Source organism: Falco naumanni, chromosome 7 (assembly GCF_017639655.2).
Source record: "Falco naumanni isolate bFalNau1 chromosome 7, bFalNau1.pat, whole genome shotgun sequence".
NCBI classification, from domain to species: Eukaryota; Metazoa; Chordata; class Aves; order Falconiformes; family Falconidae; genus Falco; species Falco naumanni.
Genome location: NC_054060.1, coordinates 42,672,780 through 42,695,850, shown reverse-complemented (window position 1 = coordinate 42,695,850; position 23,071 = coordinate 42,672,780). Strand labels below are relative to the sequence as shown.

The 23,071-nt window shown below is 39.5% G+C and overlaps 1 protein-coding gene across 2 annotated transcripts in view; it reads right to left on the bottom strand.

Annotated features, from left to right (window-relative positions):
* Positions 1-23,071, bottom strand: part of CCDC88C (coiled-coil domain containing 88C) — a 102,110-nt gene that overhangs the window by 3,366 nt on the left and 75,673 nt on the right. The window contains exons 16-30 of one of the 2 annotated variants that reach the window (XM_040600958.1): positions 21,604-21,731; positions 20,561-20,702; positions 19,772-19,960; positions 19,202-19,363; positions 17,800-18,077; positions 12,382-12,525; positions 10,700-10,886; positions 10,324-10,469; positions 8,800-8,889; positions 7,731-7,972; positions 3,650-3,832; positions 3,177-3,245; positions 2,322-2,390; positions 1,256-1,557; positions 192-407 (exon numbers count right to left, since the gene is read on the bottom strand). In XM_040600958.1, the coding sequence (XP_040456892.1) occupies positions 192-407; positions 1,256-1,557; positions 2,322-2,390; positions 3,177-3,245; positions 3,650-3,832; positions 7,731-7,972; positions 8,800-8,889; positions 10,324-10,469; positions 10,700-10,886; positions 12,382-12,525; positions 17,800-18,077; positions 19,202-19,363; positions 19,772-19,960; positions 20,561-20,702; positions 21,604-21,731 (2,547 nt within the window). The remainder of the gene's footprint in view (positions 1-191; positions 408-1,255; positions 1,558-2,321; positions 2,391-3,176; positions 3,246-3,649; positions 3,833-7,730; positions 7,973-8,799; positions 8,890-10,323; positions 10,470-10,699; positions 10,887-12,381; positions 12,526-17,799; positions 18,078-19,201; positions 19,364-19,771; positions 19,961-20,560; positions 20,703-21,603; positions 21,732-23,071) is intronic. The other variant, XM_040600959.1, reaches the window with a different exon arrangement.

Genomic DNA, 23,071 nt, shown 5'->3' with positions numbered 1-23,071 from the left:
AACTAGTCCTCCAAAACCACGCGTGTTTATGAACAAGCACTGGAAGTACTTTACAAGCAATTAACGCAAGTGCTATGGCAGCCTTTAAAATAACAGCTAAGAGTTACAGTATGCTTCTATGGGTATTAATATGCTAGCAAAAGCTGTGGTAAGTTGGGAGCTGTTGCCTTCATAGCAAGAACAATGGATACCCTGGGGATATACAGTGAAGCAGATCTCCTATTCCCCCTGCCTGTTCTGTGCCTCATGCTGTCACGACATGAATGACTGAGGACCGATTCAAGTGACTGTGAAGGCTCCTGACGGAGGGAAGGACATAGGGAGTAGCAAGAGGGATATAGTGCATCAGCTTCTAACAGAAATTGGTGCAATGAAATCATTTCACTCTCATTTAAACTGCGCCGACACTGAAAAGGAACAAGGATGACACAAAAAATGAAAACTGAGACATGGTCAGGTAGTCACAGATGAAAACAAAAACAACAACAAAAAAATTATCAAATTTTAAACATCCCTAAAAGCTAATAATTTTATTTAGGATAATGAGGCAATAAGAGGTAAAAGACAAAATGCCTTTTACTGCCTGAGCAGTAAAAGACAAGTGCCATCTAAAACCCAAACATTTCATTTCTGACAAAGCACTTCAGTGTGCAACATATTACAGTAGTCACTGAACCAACATTGACATGCCAGTCAGCACACAGGCACACAGCATGGCGAAAACATAAAGAACCTAATTCGGTAAGAAAAATATTCTCTCTCAAACACACTGATGGTATTTTCAGGTTAGGAGATGTTTTAAACAACTGCGTATTTTGCACTTCAATTGAAAACTGTTACGTTTCATTTCTAATTACAGACTTAGCAGCTGAAAATTACACTGAAAACTTACCAATTCACAAATAGAAATACCTGGAGCTGAAAACTAATGTTATAATATAAAACCTTGACCACAAGTGTTTGACACTAAAAAGCCCCAGCAGTTCAATACAGGGTACTTGCAGTGAATTATCTGCCTGACTTGCCATAGCTGATATACCAAAATAAATCAGCAGTGCTGTGTGAAAGTTAATCTTGCCTTAGTTGTTGGAACTGTTTAATTCATTTTGCCAGATTCGGTATCTCTCTGTAAGTTCCACATGCATGAACAAGGATATTCTTGTTTTTCCATGTTTACCCATGCCCTCATCCCCCTAAATCAGCTTTGAACAGTCTTTTGACATCTGTGATGGGCTATCTGGCTCTATTTACTTACACTTGGTGGGGACAGCCTGTTGCTCTCTTCCAAGAACTCTTCCAAAGTCACCATCTCACTGCCAGGTGAGGCTGACCGTTGCCTGCCTGTATAAGACTGTGATGGAGTACTCCTCTGAGGTATATCATGAGAGATCAAACTGTTCCTGTGGAAGGAGGATTCATGCCTGCTGCTAGGGCTTAAGACAGCAGAAGCGGAGTGAAAGGGATAGGTGTCTCGGAGCAAGGCTGGTGTCTCTCTGCTTGGCACCGTATCTTCACTGCTGAGGCTCTCAGTTCTGCCATGGATATGATCTAAGGAACCTGAGAAAAAGCATAAATATCATTAAAGACATTGCTCTTCCCTCACTGCAGTAGATGTCTCACTGAGATAGGCTATCATTCAGGGCTATTTCCACACAGACTAGGTGGCATTTTTGACCTTACTTTCTTCCCCTATAGAACTCAAGGCAGTCAGAACTTTGAAAAATCAGGACTAGTAAATGTCTTACAATACATACTTATACATACTTTGGGCCCCTGTGATAAACAAGCACAACTACTTGTCCAAGGGACAGGAATAACACAGATAGTAAAGGGGTCTTTACTACCTCTGTGTCACTAGAAGATCTCCCAGTCTTGGCCGTGTGTGATCTGAGAGCCAGCACCTGCCAGTAGGAAAGCTGAAAATGGGCTTTTCCACATCCTTCAAGGATGCACAATTTCAGCAAAAGCAAGTCTCCAGTGTATAGCGATTCCATACACAAGTTGTGTACAGAGTAAGAACAGCAGAGACCTGTTGTTGTAAAAGAAGTCTAAAAGTGGCCTGATAGTTCCCACAATACGATGCCAGTCAGACTGAAGCAAAACTAGATTGCGTGTCTTAAAAGCTACCCCTTGCCAGAATCAATCTTAGAAAAATACTTCTTGCCAGCAGTTTTGATTCCCAAGACAGCTATATCCAGATTGCATAACAGTTACAATTTCAAAACAGTCTTCAAATTTTACTGGATGGAAAATAGCATTTTGCACACAGTTACATGGAATTTCACTTCCTGTTCGTCAGAATTCAGCTGTAAAAGCTTTACCTTTCAAATTGAGTGGTGAACTACTGCTGGAAGCGTTTCTACTGCTCTCCAAACTGTTTGGCCTGGACACTGAAAAACACAAAACAAGCACTGAACAAACGGATCTCAAGTACCTCTGATTCTCTAAAAGACTTGGCTACAGTCTGCCTTCTGAAAATAGGACGGGTGCAACTAAGTCACTTTGGAAACATTAACAATGCAATATATACATGATGCCAAAGTCTGTACAGAGTAGAAGCCATTTTCATTTTTCAAGTCAAATTGTTCAGGATCCATCTTCTTTCTCTCACTCGTTTTTTGCACAAAGTAGTATGTTCTGGGTTTTGCTTTTACAGCAACTATAAACAAAGAAATGTAAATACTGAAGAAGTTCAACCACAGGTTGCTGTTTCTTTGGAAGGAGCAGGCAACCATCCTGCAAATTAAGTCTTCCACAAATCTCTTAGCAGGTAGTGCTGCTGCTGCACCAGTGTTCCTACCATGCAGGCACACCCCCAACCCTGAATGGTTTTTTTATTGCCGATTCAATCCCTTCAGGAAGGAATTGAACATTGTCCAGAAAAATCAGCAACAAATCTGTAGGACATGCATTAAAGGGTCTGTTTATGGGCCAAGGCAAGTCATCTAAACATCAGCATTGGTTTTGAAAATTGATTTTGTGAAAATGTCCATTAAAAGTTTCTCAACAGAAAAATAGAAGTACTTAGACCCACATTCCGAAAATGGTGTTGCATTACTACATCTCATTCTATCACATTCATTTAACTAAAATGCTCCAGGACAGTTCAAGTGGACAAAATGAAATAAGTCTTAATGTTTAGAAGTTTAGAGCATTCATACATGCTACAAGCTTACCATGCTGTCTGGTGCTTGCAAACTCCACCTCAGGGGACTGTTCACATAGATTATCTTCTGAATTATAGCCTGAAAAGACCATAAAACTTAAAAGGCAGTATTAAACACAGGAAGGTTAATCCCTCAGGTCAGTCTCCAATGCATTCTAGCAGCGTAGAAGACTGAGGTGATCAAGAGGGTTTTATAAAGCCAATACTAGAAGATGAGCCATCTTCTAACCTCTGCTGTGAACCACTGGGCAGGGAACCCCAGAAAAACTGACATCCAAATGTGTTCTATTTAATTGATGACATTACAAGAGTAAGAAAACCCTGTACCTGATCAATTAAACCATTAAGCAGATAAAGTAGAAGTGAAAATACTAGTGCTCTGGTTTGTACTTGAATGCCACTAGAAGCCATGTTTCAGCTAAGCAGGAACTATGTATTAGCCTGACTTGTACCAACAGCTGGTATATCAAATGCACTGCATACCTTTTGGTCTGCTCTGGAGCCTGGAGACAGGGGTGGAAGTGTGCAGATGAATAGCTGAGGTCGAGTAAGTCCTGGGACCCAGCTCCACACAGCAGTGTTTTGTTGCAGAGTCTGCTGAGATTTCAACATTATCATTGCTGCCTCCATGATGGGAATTCCTCTTTTGCTTCAGGTCCATTAGCACTGGGGAGGAAAGAAGTAAATAAATATGAGTCAATGGAAAATAGCACTGGGAGATTTGTGTTTATCAGCCCATACAAACATGACAAGCAGGCACAAAGAAACCGCACAATAGAGGCACTAGTTTTGCAAGCTTTTCCATAAACAGTCCAGTACTGGATAGGAAATTTCTGCCACCAGTTTTTCAATCATGTGTGCTCTCTCTGCAGAGTGTGGAAGTGACAAGGGCTGCCTAGCGCTAGTGGGAGGGTTGATATTATACATGCAACAATTACCGTGAAAGGAGGAAGAAAAGGAGCAAAGACATGAATGCAGAAAAGATAAGGGAGGCGTGACATTCCTGTAACATTATTCCTTGCAGGTACATTTTATAAGCAATTACTTCAGTAATAAAATAGAATAAGGAAAGAGTGACAGGAGTCATGTTCTTATTCAAATAGAAATAATGCTGATTTGGAAATTATCTAGCATGATCCACACACTAAGCTAATTGCTTTCAGGTTTAGATCTTTCCTGTGGGTCAGTCTCTACAAGGTTAAAACTCTGCTGCTCCTATGATGTTCTAGTGAAACGATTTTTAAGTGGAATTCCTGGTATCTTAGCATGAGAACAACAAAAACTACCTGCTAGAATACTATTTAGATTCAGAAAGCTGAAGACATCTTTCCTATTGATGGGGTAGGTTAATTAATTTCTTGTAATGCAGATGTAACACTAAGGCACACATAAAATAGAGCAAAATTTAAAGAATTTACTATAGGAAACACACTCTTAATGAGACAAGATTCTAGTTTTCTATATATTTCTATGGAGTACCTGTTAACTAATAGTAAGTCAATACTAAAAACACAGCAGAGTGCAGTGGTCAAAGTTAACTTGCAGAGACAATGGACAGACAGTTAGTTTAAAGCACAGAGCAGCAGCAAAGTTGTATCAGAGAAATGGACCAAGTTGCTGTCATCCTAGATGATTCCTGGAAGCTGACTTCAGAAACAATGCTTTCTCTCCCACAGTCTGTGTGGACTCCATAGCACAGAGTTGGCACTTTCTCCCAGGTTTATCGCATCCTGTAGGGGCAATTACTGGCTAAAACTTGGCATGCAAATCTGTATTTCCAATTGACTTTGTAGATGCACACCTTCCACAGATGCCAGAATTATCAACTGCCCTGGAGACAAACATTCTTTACAAATCCCAAAATGGGCAGCAACAGACTGCTGTGCCAGTGTCCCTGGTTGTGCCACAGAGGGTCACTTCTCAGAGGGAAAAGAGAGATGAGATGTTTTGGCCTCTCTGCTGAGCTCCCCGTAGCATGCCGCCTGTGCTCCACACATTTCTCTAACACAGAGTGGGGACTGGACTCGGAGGTTCATTTCAGAAGCCTCCAGGTCATGGCTATCAGACAATAAGAATACTGGGCAATGGATCCACGATGAAGGTTATTCCCAATCTTACTTTCTTCTTTCAAAAAAGTTCTTTCAAAATTGAAGCAACAAAAAATGAAACTGCAGCTCAATTAGAGATGAATTTTCATAGATGGAAGCATAAAACCTTGATAAACAGCAGGTTTGAATGCAAATGTCAAGACGCTTTGCGGAGAATAATTTTCCCAGTAGCTTCCAATCTACATTCAAAGCTAGACTATATAAAAGCAGAAAAAGATGCTAAAACCCCTGCCATTTTTAGCATTTAGGGGCACAGAGTACTGAAAAAAATCTCCAGGATTTGAGTCTGCTTATACATTAGATTTATATTTTAGGAGGAGTACAGCCTTGTAGAAAGCATAGCAACAGCAAATCAGTTCAACATTTTAACTGGACACGATGCAAGTATGTGATTGCAAGAAAGTATCGAAGCACACAGCAACTTCACTTACTTACAACAGCACCACAGCCAATATACATACGCAAACTGTATGCCATGAGGTCCCCTAAAAATGTGCTGCATTGAAGATATGATCCACAGTGTGCAATAGTGATTCATCTTCTACAGGAAAACTTAAGTCCATGTTCACTAATCTGTGCTTGTATTTAGAGTATTGTAAAGACATGCTGAGTGTTTCTATGAAGGTGTGTGTTCTTTTAAGGCACGTGTGGTTTGGGGGTTTTGTGTTGTTTTTTTTTTTTTTTTTTTCAATATTTTTCAGAAATAAATGAAGATAAATGCTAAAGAGAAGGTGTTAGAAATATCCCAATTCCGGGAAAGAAAGAGGTTCATTAGGAGAGGATGGGATGTCGGAAGAAGACCAGAACCGGAGCCGATTAGAGAGAGACTGATGATTCGATGGAGACTTAGGAGACTTTTCTTTATCCTTGACTTTGCTTCTCAAAAAGGCAATCTTTCTGCGCTGCGCAGCTAAATTGTTATCACCCAGGTATCCCAAAAAGAAGAAGAAAAAAAAAAAAGTAAAAAAACCCTTATAAATAAAACTTAAACTTGTCTTAAAACAGATTAAAGACTACACAACCAGTAAAATAACAAAAAAGGCTCAACAAAGACTAACACATATATTCAGAGGACTGATTAATGCATAGTTAATAATAATCTGACTCAGATTAATGCATAGATTAACACATATACATAAAATAAAAGCAAGTCCATTAAGAAATTACCGTTAAATCACCCAGAATGCTTTTACTTAAAGTAAAATCAAATAGGTTACTTGGTGATAATATACTCAAATTTCCTAGGTGTCTTCTAGGCTTTAATACTGATGCTCATCATCTCAACATAAGAATATAACATATATTTCATATAACATCAGAAAGAATTAAGCCCCAGAGACTTTCTGTTATCTCTGGCACTCCCAAGCCCAAATTCCCAGGTTGAACTCTGGATGCACCTTAAATACTTAACATATACTGGAATCACATGGATGATCTGAGACATGCATTTTTATTTTAAGTGAATCAACCACTTTGAAGAATCAGAATAGAGAAAAGGAAATAGAATAGAAACCCCAACCAAAACAAAAACTTTAGCCAGACACTTGCAGCAGTTTATAGCAACAGTTCTACTGCCCCCAGTTGCTCCCCTTCCATTTCCCAAACTCCGCAGTGTGAAGACAGGAATTATTAGGTAAGGATTAATTTAAAAACTGCTTCTTGAAAAGTACTCCTGTAGGACAACGATCTAATATAGAAGCTGACAGAAGTGATCTCAATAGAATAAGCAAAGCTTGAGATACTCTGTGGTCTTTAATAAAGGCAATGTATTTATTTTGAGGAGCTTTCTTTTAAATTTCCAATAATTAGGAACACCTGATTTACTGTATGAACTAACAAAAAAGTATCATTCCATCTTTCTTATGTTTGCATTAGTGTTCAAAAAAATAATTTCATCATTTTACATTACAAAATTCTTAGTTTGATACAAAAACCAAAACACATCCTCCAAAATAATTAGATTACAATAAATTAGCATTTTCTATGTTATTTCTTTTGCATATGCGCCATCTCCTGGCAGTGGCTGCAAGACCAGCTATTAACCACTTGAAGAGCAGTTGTTAATGAACCATAATATTTTACAGTCCAACTTTAAAATGCTTTGCTGCAAAAACCCAGTAAATGAAGTATTTACACCAGCTTACTCAGTAACATGCAATACATTCAGGTAAACCAAGAAACTCTATACAAAAGCTGAAGGGAGAAGCAGGTAAGAGGAACAAAACAAACTCAAACCAAACCAAGCCAAAACAAAACACCTCCAACCTTCTAGTTTATTCAGCTTTTTAGTTTAGTGGTTTTTTGCTTACTCAAACTTTTAGTTTACTAAAAAGGGGATATAAAGCATAATGAGATGGAGTATTAACATATCTTATATATTAAATCTTTTTAAAACATTTTTTAATATTTTTCAAAAACACTGTTCAGCTCATTAATTGAGGCTGGGCATTCCTTACCTTTGTTTGAAGCTGCCCCAGGGTTTTCTTTCTCTTCCATAGAGTTTGACCCTTGAGAGATATTATCCTGAGTCTCCTGCCGATGTTTCAGTTTTTGGGAGGCAGATGGAGAGTTTACAGTCTCTGGGGATTCAGAATGCCATGGAGGGGTTTCTGCTGCTGGTTTCAACCGCTCCCTTGTAGTCTCCTTCTTTGGCTTGATTAGTTTAACTAAGGCTCTGGCTCCAATCCAGTGGTTTTTCCTGATAAAGCAGGTTTTGTGAATGGGATTCATAAAGCACTACAAGAAATGCTCCTTGAAGAAGTTTACAGCTGTGCTAAAGCCATCAAGCCATTCTACATTCTTACTTGTTCACTGTCACGAACTGGTTTGAAAGACGCAGCATGAATTTCAGAGCTTCAGATCCATTTCTCTCCCGAAGTCAAAATTATTTTACAGAAATGTTTCTTCAGCATAAGAAATGTGAGAAAGACAACCGTTCCCTCTGCTAGAAATCTAAATTACACATATGGACCCACATAAGACACTTCAAGTGTGAAAAGCTCTACTACAGGAACAGACAGAGAAGGAATGAAATTAAAACTCTTTTAAAGATGAATCCCTCTTTGTTAAGGCTATCAGTCAGCACTGTGTGGTGGAAAGAGCTTGGCTCTTTTTTTTTTTTCTGTTCTTGATATATTTTTTTAAAATCCCTTCTCTCTAACAGACTGCTTATCCCCTTTTAAAGAACAGCTCTGGAATCTCCTTCTGCTGCTTAGTCACCATACTGGGGGTCCCTCCCCTCTGCCAGGAACAAGATGATATTCAACAGGGCAAAGTGAATTAATACTGTTTCAGATCCCATTATTAAAAGAGGACCCCACATGAAGTACTGTGCTCTATATTAACACAACCTACTGCAACACAACCCGCTTTTTCAGGGAATGGCTTGCTGAGTGAGAGTGAAGAGAGAGCAGAGATGACACTGTCCTTACTTCAGATGAAATTTCTATTATCTTCAGTTCTGGAGAGCCTTTTCTCACCCTCACAAATCTCTACATAGCAGAACTGAACCCATACAAGACTTACTTTTTTGGAGTAGGATCATAAAACTTGTACTGATCCATTATCTTCTCCTCAAGTTTTTCCTTGTGTCTCCTTAAGGCATTCAATTTATCACTGTAAAGGGAGAAAGGACATTCTGAACCATCTGTATGAAATCAAGCATAATCAAAAAATCAAAGACCAAAAGCCACCAAGAGAACAAAGAGACTGAAGTATCTTCCTATCGCATAACCTCCAGAATCCTACTGAATTTATTCACTGTCTCTTTAGAGAGAGTGCAAATGCAAAAAGCATACCCAACTTGCTGATAGGTTATTTTTTTATGCCATAGCATGAAAAGTGAAAGAACAATAGATTGGTGCTAGATTACTCACTAATAACTCAGGCAGAGTTTGTTGGTGGGTGTTGAGATTAACCTTACTTCGTTTTTTTGAAAATATGTTTGCTGATTGTTCAGTCTTATTCACAGATCACTGACAATTACTCAAGGTTATTACTTACATAGTTGAACTTCTTGTCTACACGATAACTGGGCATTTAATTCCTGTTTTGTTTACTCTGTTCTAACTAGAGAAATAAATAATGTTTGATTTTTTAAGACTACTGTGGTGGTGGTCTCCTGTGAGCAGTGTCAAAGCATTCATGAGTGCCATGTAATCTTATTATTTTTTTTTACTCCTCCTTTTGTTAACCTGCACAGCGGATGAAATCATCTTTCATTCAAGTAGCAGGTCTAATGTGCCTCCATCACAGAACTGCCAAGACACCTGGATAAATATGCCTAGAGTATATCTGAACTGTATTCAGCCAATTCTGGTAAACAATTTCTAACATTTCAACCATATAATCTAGCACTGAAATAAAACTCAGTCAGTAACTCCCACATTATCCTGAGGTGCTCAGACTTAAATTCTTGGGATTAAGAACACTTTTCTTACTTCTTTCACACCTATAAGAGAACTTCACTGCTGTGAGAACAGTGTTCTTTGTATATGTCCCATATGTTTAAACAGGGTATCTCACTTTAAGCAATGTCACCCTATGCATGGGGGATGCAGCTACAGATGTTGACACTTGCATGCTTAAAACCAACATAGAAGTATTTCTTAAAATGAAAATGACAAAAACTAGGAGTACTAATATATGCTATTCTTCGGGAATCCAAACATAGAATGATTCTCCTAAGACTAAATTTTTGTTGCAACTCAGCTGTTTTCCAAGCTCTTCAGACATCTTTGAGAAGTACCGCTGGGTTTAGCATTCCATCTTTTGTAACTAAGTTCTCCACATGGGTTCATCTATGTCATTTAAAAAGAGCTGTGCTCATCCAGGTGTCTCCTGCACATTCCTTTGTGGTAAGGCAATGTGAAGAAATTTTGTAGCTTCTCCCCATTACATATACCTTCTCTTAAACATCCCCTTTTCTAGCCAGATATCAAGTAGACCTATCATTCCCCTGCCTGTTCTTCTACTCCTGACAGATGATTTGTATTCTGTTTGTCTAGATGACTTTTTTAGGTTTTACAGTTCAGATTTTTAGTTTCTTACATGTACTGTTTCTGTTCTTCGTGATACTGTTCCTTGTTCTCCATGTTCTGTTCCAGTAACATCTGATTCTGCTGGCTCAGCATCTGAATCTGACTCAGGAGATGATGGTTTTCTTCTTCCAGATTTCCCTTTAGACGGGACAGGAGCTATTAAACAAGATAAATTAATCTTTCCTCTGCATCTGGATTCTCTGGGAGCACACTATAATCAAGCTAACACAATGGCATAGCAACCAATTGATAAACTTCAAAGCACGCAGGGGTATTCTTACGATTGCATAGCTTGACCTTCTATATATAGTGTGCCAAAACCTTCACACACTGAATGCCAGCTCTCTAACAGGAACCCAGCAGTATACCAGTCTATAGCTACTCACCTCACAGTGGTTATCCAGCTTGGTCAGAGAGATATCCATGGACTGGTGCTGTTCTTTTAGCTCATCATAGCGAGCCTGCCAACGATTCAGCTCCAGCTGAGAGTTGTTCAAGGAAGTTTTCAGCTCCTTAGTGTGTGAATGCAGCCCTTCATACTCTGCCTTTAGCTGGTTGTGCAAGAAATTCACCCTGAAGACAAAGAAGCCAGCAGGCTTGTGAAGGACATTTCACAGAAAGTATCTCACGTTCAAAGACCACATCATCAGTGTGCAGCTATCACTAAATCAAACATTAAGTTCCAAAGACTAACTCCTAAAGACGTTTTTATTCTAAGCATATAATAAAATTTTATTAAGAAAGTAGTAATAGCTTTATAAAATATTTCAGATCTATAAAAGAACTAAAAGAAAAACAGATGAAACTTAAAACTGCTATTTCCTCAATGTGCAAGAAACACCATAAATTTCTGAGGCACAATGTATTTAGGAGCATTTGGCTATAAAGGCAGCTCTATTTTGCACAAATAAAGAACACTCACAGAATTTTTCCCCTGATGCATGAAATATGAGTATTAAAGTGCCCTGAACTGGAAACATTGTAATGCTGTAAGATGATTCCTTTAGAGCTTTTGGTAAATCTAAAACTGTCTACAAATCAGGAAGGCAAAACATTAAACAAGTAGATACATAAAAAAGATTAAGTTCCGTATTTGCCGACAGATCAGCTAAGCCTTACTCTGCCAGCATTGCAATCAACAGTTTTCAACGTCTTCCTTTGTCCCTGGAGAAACCGAGTTGAAAACAGCAAGCTTGAGAAAACCTTTGCAGAGCTCTGCAGTGTTCTAAAGTGTATTACTGGGACAGCATACGAAACTTTTGTGACTGAACTTAATGTGATTTTTAAATATGATTCAATCTAGTGTTGCTTTAACTTGGTACGTTGGCCTCTTATTTGTACCAGACTGTTTCTCAAAACGCCTTTGTAGTATGAACAGAGGCACTGAACTGGTTATAATGGAGAGCGCCCCAGCAGGGATACAGGTTTGGGTACATTTTACTGCTGCATTATGTAAAGTTCAGATGCTAGCTCACAGAAGGGGTTAACATGAGTTAACAGTCACTCAGTGATCATATGAATCACTAAGCCCACTTCTAATAACAAGAATCAAGTCTCTTTCAAGTACTAACAAATAGCAGCTTTCTCTAGGCAGCAGAAAATAAACAGCAATAGTAACTCCTAGAACTAAATCATATTATGTGAAAAGCAAAATATAATTCTCCTTAAGAAAAAAAAATTAGTAGGAACCTTTTCACGCAACTCTAGAAGATATCTGGGCATTTTGAGCATTTGTAGTTCTACTTAAAGACAAGTGCTTGCAAACAACTCATTACAGAAAAACTTGTGAACTGAACCACATGTGGAAGCTTAGTTTGAATGTGAAAAAGTCCCAGGATCAGACCATGTTTGAAGCACTGAGTAACAGTTATTTCTCGACAGAGTCCATGAAGCTGATAATCTTAAATGAGTTAAACAAAATGATCAAATTAACAAGACAAATTGAGATAAATTAACAGACACGTTAATGAAGGTATTCTGGAGCTACAGTTAACACACCAAAACAATTGTGTGTTTTGCACAATTTACTTTTTGACGACATATACAGAATTTAGCAATGGAAGCATACCTGTCCAGTTCCTCCCTCAGCTTCTGATTTTCTCCAGTGGTTATTGCATTTGATCTCCTCTCCTGTTGCAAAACCTCTCTTTCAGTTTTTAAAACTATTTCCAACTCCTCCAGTTCTGCCTTGTGTTTCATTAAACTATTGTATCTGCAAAAAGAGGAGTAGCATACTCTTAGCTTTCATATAAACATTTTTCTTCCTTTAGTTCAAGATTTTTAATAGATAATACCACAATAACGAGAAAGAATATATTTTCCTGCCTGCTTAGTTTCATACACATTTGTGTGGTTAAATATCTACCAAGGCTGAAGAATTCCACACCATGCATGGGAATTCAGCTTAGTCTGTAAGTCAACAGGGAGGCTTTTAGAAAAAAAAAAACCACAACATTTTTTAAGCAAAGAGATATGCAATTGCCAGAACCTGACTTCAATTCCAGATTCTGATCATTTGGTAAAGAGCATATGAGTCTCCAGAGTGAGTGGAAACTTGCACCATTAAACTGGAATCCCATTCACAAATAATTGTCAGTGGCAGGTTTCAAAAACCTGACTAGAAAGCAGCAGCCAAAAAGCACCAAGAAAGCAGTGGAATGAGCAACAGGTTATTAGACAACAACCTAATGCATATTAGGATATATGCATAGGTAATAGGATCCTGCATAGGTAATAATCTCCTGCATATTCCAGACAGATGATGAGGCTAATATCAGTGAGCTGACAGCAAAACATCTTTAAGCAGGGGCTGACCCACCTGCTTGAGTGGTTCTATTTTTTCACTAGTGAGAAGCCCAAGAGTAACACCAGTATTCATGTCCAGGCTTCCACTACCACTTGGTTTATACAATTTGTGCATGAATCATTCAGGGTGGGAAGACAGGCAGAGAGAGAGGGCAGGTGCCACCAACTGTGTCTTTAATTTCAATCTCTGGAATGCTAAAAAAACCCAGAGCTGTGGAACAATGCCCCTGATACTTGGAACAAGCATTGATTAGCCAGGCTCAGCCTCCCTGCATTTGGAAAATGCTGCAAAGAACAAGGTGGCTTGAGACCAGTTTGCAAAACAGCAAGCTGTTCTCAGAAGGCTTTTTTCTCTGGTGACCTCTGTCAGGTCTGTGCCCATACACACACACACGCACGCAGAAGCTGCTGGGGACATTGGTGCAGTGAATGTCAGAAGTCATCAGCACATTTTTCTGTGACTGTGATAGAAGGGTATTGCCCTGAAATACCCCTGGGCAGGTACACCTGTGCCAGTCACAGAGAAATAGCCTTCCAAGCAAATGGAAAACAGCAACTAGGTGGGAGATGGAGCATTGCTTGAAAAAGCTAGTGAGAACAAAACATCATCTGTGACCCTCGTCCCAGCAGAGATGAATGCAGGGCAGTTACTCTGCAGTCATGAAAACTTCAAAACAAAAACAAAAGTAGCCAACAGCACCAACTACACTGACTCCTGCCAACTTGTTTTTCTCTCAGACTACCATTCCCTTCATCCCAGGGCCAAATTCCAGCCTGTCCCAAATTCCAGTCCATTGAAGGGCCAGTGCCACACAGAAAAGTACCTGTCTCCCAGACAAAAGCTGCTTTTTGCTATTCATTCCCAGTAACAACAGTGGAGTTTAATTAACTTTATTTATTTATCTTCTTCCTCCATTCAGCTCCAGGACATTTCAAATTCAATGTCCATAGAACAAATGGAAGAACCTGAAAGCAGAGGAAGGTTTCATATCCAGCTCCAAGAAGGATTTAAGACAGACTGTGTGCCAATCCAGAGCCTGAGAAGACAAACTCCACAGTCAGTCCCTTGGCAGAGATTACCATGGCTGCCTTTGCATAAACTGTGCTGTGAATTCTTTCGCCATTTCTGTATGATAGGGCTACTCCATTTTTATCCAAAGCCTTTTTTTTTTTTTTTTTTTTAAGAGGGCTACTTAAAGGAAGCAGTATACTGGACCAGTTTTACCACCTTGGCCCAGCTCCACAAGCTGCCTTTGAGCATGAGAAGCCCTAAGGCAGACCCACAGCTGCTCCCCTAAGTATTAGGTGAAAGGTAAGAAAGAAGATACTGTCTGCAAAAATGCAAGTGATTTTGCATCTCTGAAGCCCTAATGAAATCCCCAGGCAAAATTTTCTTGTAGACCAGATTCAGCATGGAATCTACCTTTTGAGCAGGATATGTGCAACCTGACAAGCTCTTACCACAGGGCACAAGGTTACCCACCCCACGGGCTATTCAACACTCCATTTCTTTAGCATCAGGCACTTGGACAGGGGGGGTTTAAAAATATTCTCTTATATATGCAAATAAAATCCATTTTGGCTCTGATGCAACCCATTCCTGGGATTGAACAACCATATCCCTCTTTACTCCTTTTGGCTTTCACTCTTTCTGCTGTTTGTTAGCAGAAATACTCTGTGTGGATAGGTATTTGTGACTGAGATAATTTAAAAATGCTCAGCTATGATAAAAAACAGGTGGTAAAAGGAACCCAGAAAAATAATTACCAGCCAGAACTCTAGTACCATAATAATGCATGTCCATGCAGTATGTAACCCTCCACTAGCAGGGGTTCTGTGTTTCCAGTGAGATGAGTTTTTCCAATGTCTCTGCACGATTACACTTCTCCAGAATAAGACCCAAAGAAATGCTCAAGAATCTGGGAATCAACTGTAGCTAGTAACTTAGTACCTCCCCTTAGTAACATGTATGCCCTGGTTTTGGCTGTGATAGAGTTAATTTTCTTCCTAGTAGCAGCTATAGTGCTCTGGTTTGGGATTTAGTGGGAGAATGATGTTGATAACACACTGATGGTTTAGTTGTTGCTAAGTATTGCTTATGCAAAGTCAAGGGCTTTTCAGTTTCCAGTGCTCTGCCAGTGAGGAGGTGCAGAAGCAGCTGGGAGGGAGCAGAGTCAGGACAGCCAAAGGGATATTCCATACCATAGAACATCATGCTTCGTATATAAACTGGGGGAAGCTGGCCAGGAGGGGCTGATCACTGGGAACTGGCCGGGCATCGGTCAGTGGGTGATGAGTAATTGTATTGTGCATCTCTTGGGTTTTATTCCTCTCTCTCTTTTTGTTGTCTCCTTTTTCATTAGTGATTATAATTAATATTACTATTATTATTACTACTACATTTAAATTGCTAAACTGTTCTTATCTCAACCCATGGGGTTTACCTTCCCCTCCAATTCTCTCCCCCACCCCACTGTGTGTCTGCAAGGTACTTAGTTGCCAGCTGGGGTTAAACCAAGACAGTGTAATATGTAAAGCAATCTAAAAAATGCAGCAAAAGATTCCAGCCTTTCTGCATTCACTGAGACAGTCAGCCAAATACCACAAAGTTAAAAAACTGCTATTAATGGTAAATGATCCTAACATACCAACTCTCCTTTCCTTGCTAAGTCAAACCCACATGTCTGTGGTTTGCTGGGCTATGACAGGCCATTCCACTGCAGTTACACACAACCCATTATTAAATCCCCATTGCAGCACCAATACTGTGCAGACAGTATGCCAAAGGAGGCTTAATGAAGTTTGCTCAGGTGCAGAAAATATTCTGTGGTTAGAATGCATCAGAGTGAACTACACAAACCTTGGGGACCTTGGCTGTACATGGTGTTAGGAGTCCACAAGCTAACTAAAGTTGCTGCGGATTTTTCTAGACTAGCTACAGTCACAGGTTTATGCAGGAGTGCAATCCTACTGAAAAAACCCAACACCTCGTAGCTGGGACAAACAAAACCTGTCTTTTAAGACACTGCACAAACTCTTGGCTGTCCTGAGCTGCTCTGGGAAAATTTAGCAGGTGGTGCATTCTAGCTGAAGTTGAAAGTGAGGTATTTCATCTTAGCCGTTAAATGCCTCAAAGTGGCAGAAGAAAAGTTTCTTACAACTGTTTTTCTAACTTTTTCCTCCCTCTGTTCCCTCAGCCAGCTGAACTGCATGTAGCACATGATGGAAGAAAAACAAAATACGTATAGGAGTGGCTTATCTCTCTTTTTTCTGACAGCCAAATGGAGACACAGGCTGTCCTTGGACAAATCACCTTTATAAGTATCTTTTGAGACTGATCTGCTGAGGAGGACACCGCATTTAGAGAACTGCCAAAATCAACCTGCTTTGAGTATAGAAAAGGCCACCATCTGCTCCCCTGCAACATCTCTCACTGGCATTCACATCTCAGTAAATTGTTAATGTTTACAATGGTGATCTGAGCACTTACCACTAGAGAGAACCTATTTTTAGAAAGCCACTTTTTCCTTAGGCCAGAACTGCTTAATAATTGGTACTCATCAAGAAAAGAAAGAACCCAGCAAACTGCCTCAACACACCACAGTGCGATAATCTCAAGCAAAGCCTGAATCAATGAGAACCATTTATCAGTCAGAAAGACTTGGTAAACAGGAACAGCATCTGTGTAATCACTTACAGCTCATTTAGTTGACAGCCAAGCAGCTGTCCTGTCACACAGCCCCGGTGGATATTTTAATCATAATATGCTTATTTCTGTACTTTATAAAAAATCTACCACACATTGTATTGCCAGCTCCTTAGTCTTTGGGAAAGGAACATTTAGCACCAGTTCTTAGCACACCCTCAAAGATCATCATTGAGTTGCTCTGAACCCGACTCACGGTCTTGTACTTAAACTGAACCTGAATACAGGTATTTTGAGGAAAATCACTGAATTGGTAAGAAAAGTTTTGAGGCACAGGCAGAGCGGTATTTATGTAGTAGTACAGCATATATATTCTTCAATCCATGCACAACTGTCAGAAAATGACAGTAACTGAAACTAAACAGTAAACAGACTACTCCGATTTCACAACTCTGTTGAAGGGCCTGAAGCAAAAGCCTTACATTGTGAGAACTAGAAGAAAGTAAGCAATACATCACTACCTCACAACTAGCTCAATACGGCTTCCTTCAGAGCACCTCCTTTGTCATGATGCTGATGCCACACACAATCTTCAATCATTTAAATTTCTCAAGACATATACTACTCACACATAGGTAATTACCTAGGTGACTTGCAGACCTTATTGTATGATTAGAAAAGATACCTCACACAGTAGAACAAGGAGAATCTTTTTAAGGCTGCATGTTATTACAGCACAGATCCTTAAATGTAGTAAAGGCATTTAAGCTACTTCTGATAAAGCATCCCCAAGACCTAAGCCTGTATTTCCTAAATGTGACCTGACTCATTGGTGGTCTGCCACCTTTAGAGGTCTAACAACCACAGCTTTGCAAATACTATTATCTAGTCTCCTAATGATAGCAAGAATGAGGAGACACTTTTTCAGGGGAACAACTTGGCAGTTTCCACTTGTAATTGGAGACCAACATTTAGGGCTAAAATTGTAATGTGGGCACATTTCGGCTACAATACACCCCTGAGCACTGAGCATACCTCTCACCCAGACCTTTGTGCTCCAGATCCAGGTTTTTGTGTAATGTTTTCAGGCAGCTGTGCTGGTTTATTAGCATTTCATATTCTGCAGACTGCCGTTCATGCAGTGATGCAAGGTGTTCATGGTCCTGAAGCAACGACTCATACTCAGCTTTCAGCTGTTCCTTCTCTTTCAGTATATTTTCGTTCTCATTCTCCTTGATTGTCTGCTGATTTTGGAGTAAAGTATTCTGGGCCATCAGTGAAGCACTCTGGGAGCTCAGAGTTGAATTTTCTACCTAAATTTTCTCAAATAAAAAGCAAATATCATTATTTAGACTTACTGGTACATACAACACATGTAGTAGCAGATTGTATCTTTATAGAGTTATTCAAAAACGCATTCACTGCTTTGTAGACTTAAGGCATCTGTGGACAATTTGGAATCATTTTGGTATTATTGCTGGTAGTGTGCACCATACAAGGCCATGCTATCAGCACTCTGAAAACTATCAGGATAACCTCCAAACTGAAAAAAACACTGTTTTACCAGCAAAGTTCTTGAGCCTGAAGACCAAGATGAGCTAGAATACTTGCAACTGAAGTGCATCTCCAACAATCATGTACAAAGCTAAAAGTTATCCTATATTTGTGTACAAGTAATGAAAAATTAAGTTCACCCAAACTCAACAAAATTAACTGCACTACTGTGTATGGAGCAGCACTCTTAACAACTCTGATTTCAGTACACAGGTAGTGCTTTTATATGTTGCTTATATACGTCAATTACAGATGAGAAATGATTAGATTAGAGAACAAAAAAATATCTGTGAACATGCAAGAGGAAAAGGTTGAAAAGGGAAAGTCACATTAAAAAAAAATCAGAGCTAATCCAATGTTGTTCTTTAAAACTGTTTTCTTTCTCAAGCTAAGCTTATCTTTTAAAAATGAAAGCAATGTTTAAGAGTGCTCATTTTCCACAGGCAACTTTGACATTTTGTCTGAAAGTATGAAAATTGTGATTGGGATTCATTGCTACTATGCCTCTTGGGAGCTGACTTGTGTCCCCTTCCCATTTCTTCCAAGCTCTTTCACAGGCATAGCATTAACAGAACAAAAGAACAAAGATCTTTTATTCTAGAAATGCAGCTCCTGGAACAACACATCTAGATTTTGCTATATTGATTTCAAAAATTTCTCTCTAACTACCTACCTTCTTAATGAAGATGGCAACTAGACATTAGCTACAGAGCCTATTTCCCACCTAGCTTGGAGAAATTCAGACCTCAAACTAAGCTCCACCTTATGGGCCTCATCATCAACATCAGCCTAGCAATACAAACAATTTCTTATTAGCAGTCATCTTCTCCACATTACTATAATCAAATCCAGTCTCCTGACAGAGGTGCAAGTTTGTCCTGACCTGGAGTTTGGCTGTCTGTGTCTGCAGGGCAGTGTTGTGCTCCTGAAGGAAGACATTTTGTTTCTGTAGTGTCAGGATCTGATTGTTGAAGGAGACATTCTGTGTTTCCAAATGTTTCAGCTGTTCTTTAAGCAGCTGCTTCTCAGTGTGCAGGGCTGCATTCTGAAAGAGAGGTGGCATTGAAGGGGTGACAGAAAGAAATGGAACAGCTGTCCTGACCATTTGGAGTTCTATCAAAGATGAGAACCAATTAACAATAACCATTCTGCAACAGATGTGCAAAAGCAAACTCTTCCCAGCATTAAATGAAGGTAGGACAGATATTATACACAGGATTAATCCTTGCAATAATGTCATACAAGACACACACACATATATATCCATTGTATCATTTATACAAGACATATATAGCATATATCCCATGCAGTCCTAAGAAATACCTGAGGAATTTGGTAGACTTACAAATAATTCCAATAAATCCATCAGATTCCTATAAGCTCAAAAATCCAGTTCCCAACAACCCACTCATGATCGCAAAGGAAGTCTGAGAGGTAACAGGAGAAGGCTTACATTCCTTTCCAGTTCAATTGCCCTGTCCTTCAGTTTCAGCAGCTCCACGGTAGCTTCCCGGTGCCCCATTTCCAGTTTCTCATTCATTTGATGGTTGGGAATGAGTTTCTCTGCAGAATACCTCAGTGACTTCTGAGCATAATGCCCATCCTGTTGAGTCTGTTTCAGTGCATCAAAGTCCTTCTTTATCTGCAAAGCCAACATTCAATACTGGTTTATCAATGGGATTTTAAATTAGTGATGGAATATGCAGCTCCTCTCTTGCCCTGCAGGGACATTAAGGGGTTCAACAACCAGTACCCTCATTCAACAGATGGGGAAGCAGAGACACAGACAGGAAGGAATCCATGTCTCTTGACCTCCAGTCAGGTGCCCTTTGATTCAAGCTCACTGTCACCTAACAAACAGGTTGTTCTTAGGTGAGATGTTCCAACTGCAGTCTTGCTCAGCCTATGCTTTCATTCAACAATGCAGAAAAAGCAAGAACATGGCAATGAAAAAACATGGGAAAACAGAGATCTGCAAATGGTGGTTATGTAAAAAAACCTGCTGTGCCCCCAGCCCAACAATTTTTCTGAAATTGGTGCCATTATATAGAAAAGGACCATTATATAGAAAAGGACAAGGGAAAGCAGACTAGTCATAAAAGGTTTCTGGGAAGTGCACATATGGGATGGGGCGTGGGGAGTATTTCTATAACAGATAACTTGTTCTTGACGAGTTAAAAAAATATGCATGTGAATGTGCAGAACCACATTGTGAACAAATAAAATTCAGTTAACCTCTTACCACATTTAGATCATTCTGTAACTGCTGGTTCAAGTTCAGAAAGTCCTTCACTTGAGCTTCCAGCACTGCAATCTTTTCCTCTTTCACAGCTAGTGTTGTTTTTAGTGCCGATTCAGTTTTGCTCTCCAGAATCTTGTATTTTCTGAAAGACACGAGAATAGCTTTCCAGTGCCAGCCACTAGGATATGAGCCACCATCTATCTAGAGGACTTCACCCATTCTGAATCTCACATGTTACATTTTATGTGTTTGCTTCTTCAGGAAAATTATTTCCTTTACTGCCGCAGATTACTACTGATATATTATAGCTGAGGAACCTGCTTTTGGAACCAATCAATTTTAATAGAGGTAATGCCAGTACAGTTCTACAGAAATCGAAGAGCTACATATAAGAAAGTTCTCTTTTTCCCCTAATTACAGTGCAGAAATTTATTCTCACGGCTCTTTTGTACATTCTTGACAAGGAGAAAAATCCACAGTAGATTCTAAAGACTCCAACAAGACAGGTATGTTTCTCTATTTAACCCATGTCTACATAGGCCTCTTGGTATGGCCTATTGAGGTTCCTTTGTTCATTACTACAGGACTTGCAAAAGAATTCCTTACAATCAGGAATTTCTTAGGCAACATCTATGTTTACGTTAAGAGGTGGTTGGATCACCAATTACAGAGTAATGACAGACACTTCAACAGGCACTGTTCTTACTTGCAAAGAGACTATGAGGAGGAATACACACTGAAATAGCTACTCAGCTTCTCCCAGCTGCTGGGGGGGTAGAGAGGGACTGTAGTAATGCTGGCTAGCATGGAGAGAGAAAATGGCATTTCTTCCTTCCTTCCATCCAAGAAAATGTTTTGCAAAACTTGCAGTATACTGCCAAGCTTGCTACAGAAAAGTAAGCCTTATTTTCAAAATTACTAAGTGCAACTGGAGTGAGACAGGTAAGAACCAATTAAAAAAAAAAAAAAGGGCAAAGGGCTTGTGTTAGGCTGAGGAAAAGCCTGCAGAGCTAGAAGAATGACTGAGAGCTCAGTTTCCTTACGTGTCACCATTGCCATTGTCATCCCGTAGCAGCAGCTCTTTGTTCAATCCTATCTTCTCCAGTTCCTGGCTCAGTTTGTCCAGCTCACTAGACAACTGTTGACTCTTCAGCTTCTCCAGGACCAAATCCTGTAAGAGCACTCACATGATTAGTTGCTGTGCAAAGGGTAGTGATAATGACCCAGCACTATAGTTTTTTTTAAAAAGTGCTAAAAAAAGTGATTGGATAAGATCCTAGTTCCAAGAAGGTCAGCTAAAATTCTTTATTGGTGACAGCAGAGTGCAGTATTAAACTAATCGCTTTTATTTATAGTTTACTTGGAATAAATCTGAAGAATGCTACTTTTGGCCTTTGTCCCGCTCACTGTACTGAATTACATCTGCCAACGCTGGCATCCTGCCCATCTGCCAAAACAAGGAATATGTGCAGGCCAGGAGACATCCTGCCCTTGTGGCACAGAAGGGATGTGTGCAGGTCAGGAAGGAACACCAGCAGAGGGAGTTCCCACCTCTCAGCTAGGACAAAAAGCCCAGCAACACTGGCACACACACACAGGAGTGACAGAACATCAGTATGAAAGTTTCCTGAGATAATATGGTTAAGGGACAAAGGGACTTGGCAATAGTGCATTTTCACTATTGACTCTGAGTTCTGACATACGGTAAACTACTGCCAAAATTAAAAAGCATAATGACATTGTTGTGTAAGGGACAGGAGAGCTTTGTCACTTATTCTGGTATCTACTCACCCATTCTGGTTTCATTTAGGTTTCTTTGGAAGAAACCTAAGCAGAACCAGACAAGGAGGAAATCTGATGGAGTTTGGTGAAGGTATATTGGGAAAATGATTTGCTGTTATGCCAGTAAAGCGAGGGCTGCGTGGAAATGGCCTGAGAAGACATAACTGCAGCCTGCATGTTTAGAAAGGACAAATCATTTTTGGTGCATAGCCAAGTTCAAAGATCCCTGCCATTCAAAATTCTCTGAAATGCAAATGTACCATAGAGAACTACATTGCTCATGGGGCTGCTCAGAAGTTTTCTTAAGTAAGGCATGAAGAAAGGACAACAAAGTTACCAAAGCACTTCAAGTAAGGAAGAAAATTATCCTGGATATCAAACAGAAGTGAGAATAACACTTAAAATAATCCCTTGTTAAACATAAACTATAGGTATTCACTAATACTCTGATATCACAAATTTAGCCACATATTCATTCACGTGGCCAGCAAAAAAAAGGTAAGGTTAAGGTCAGTGCCAGTCTATGGTCTGTGAACAAGTCCCTTCAACACCCATGAACTCCTTCTGTAGTATCTATACAAAGTAACTAAGGAAAAGAAGATATGCTTCTGTATGGGTCTGTACCACTGGAAATTTGCAGAAGTATGAGAAGGGAAAGATTAAAAAGGAGCCTTCTCAGAAATGCTATTATTTACTTATTTTTAAGGAAAGTTGGATAGAAACACAACT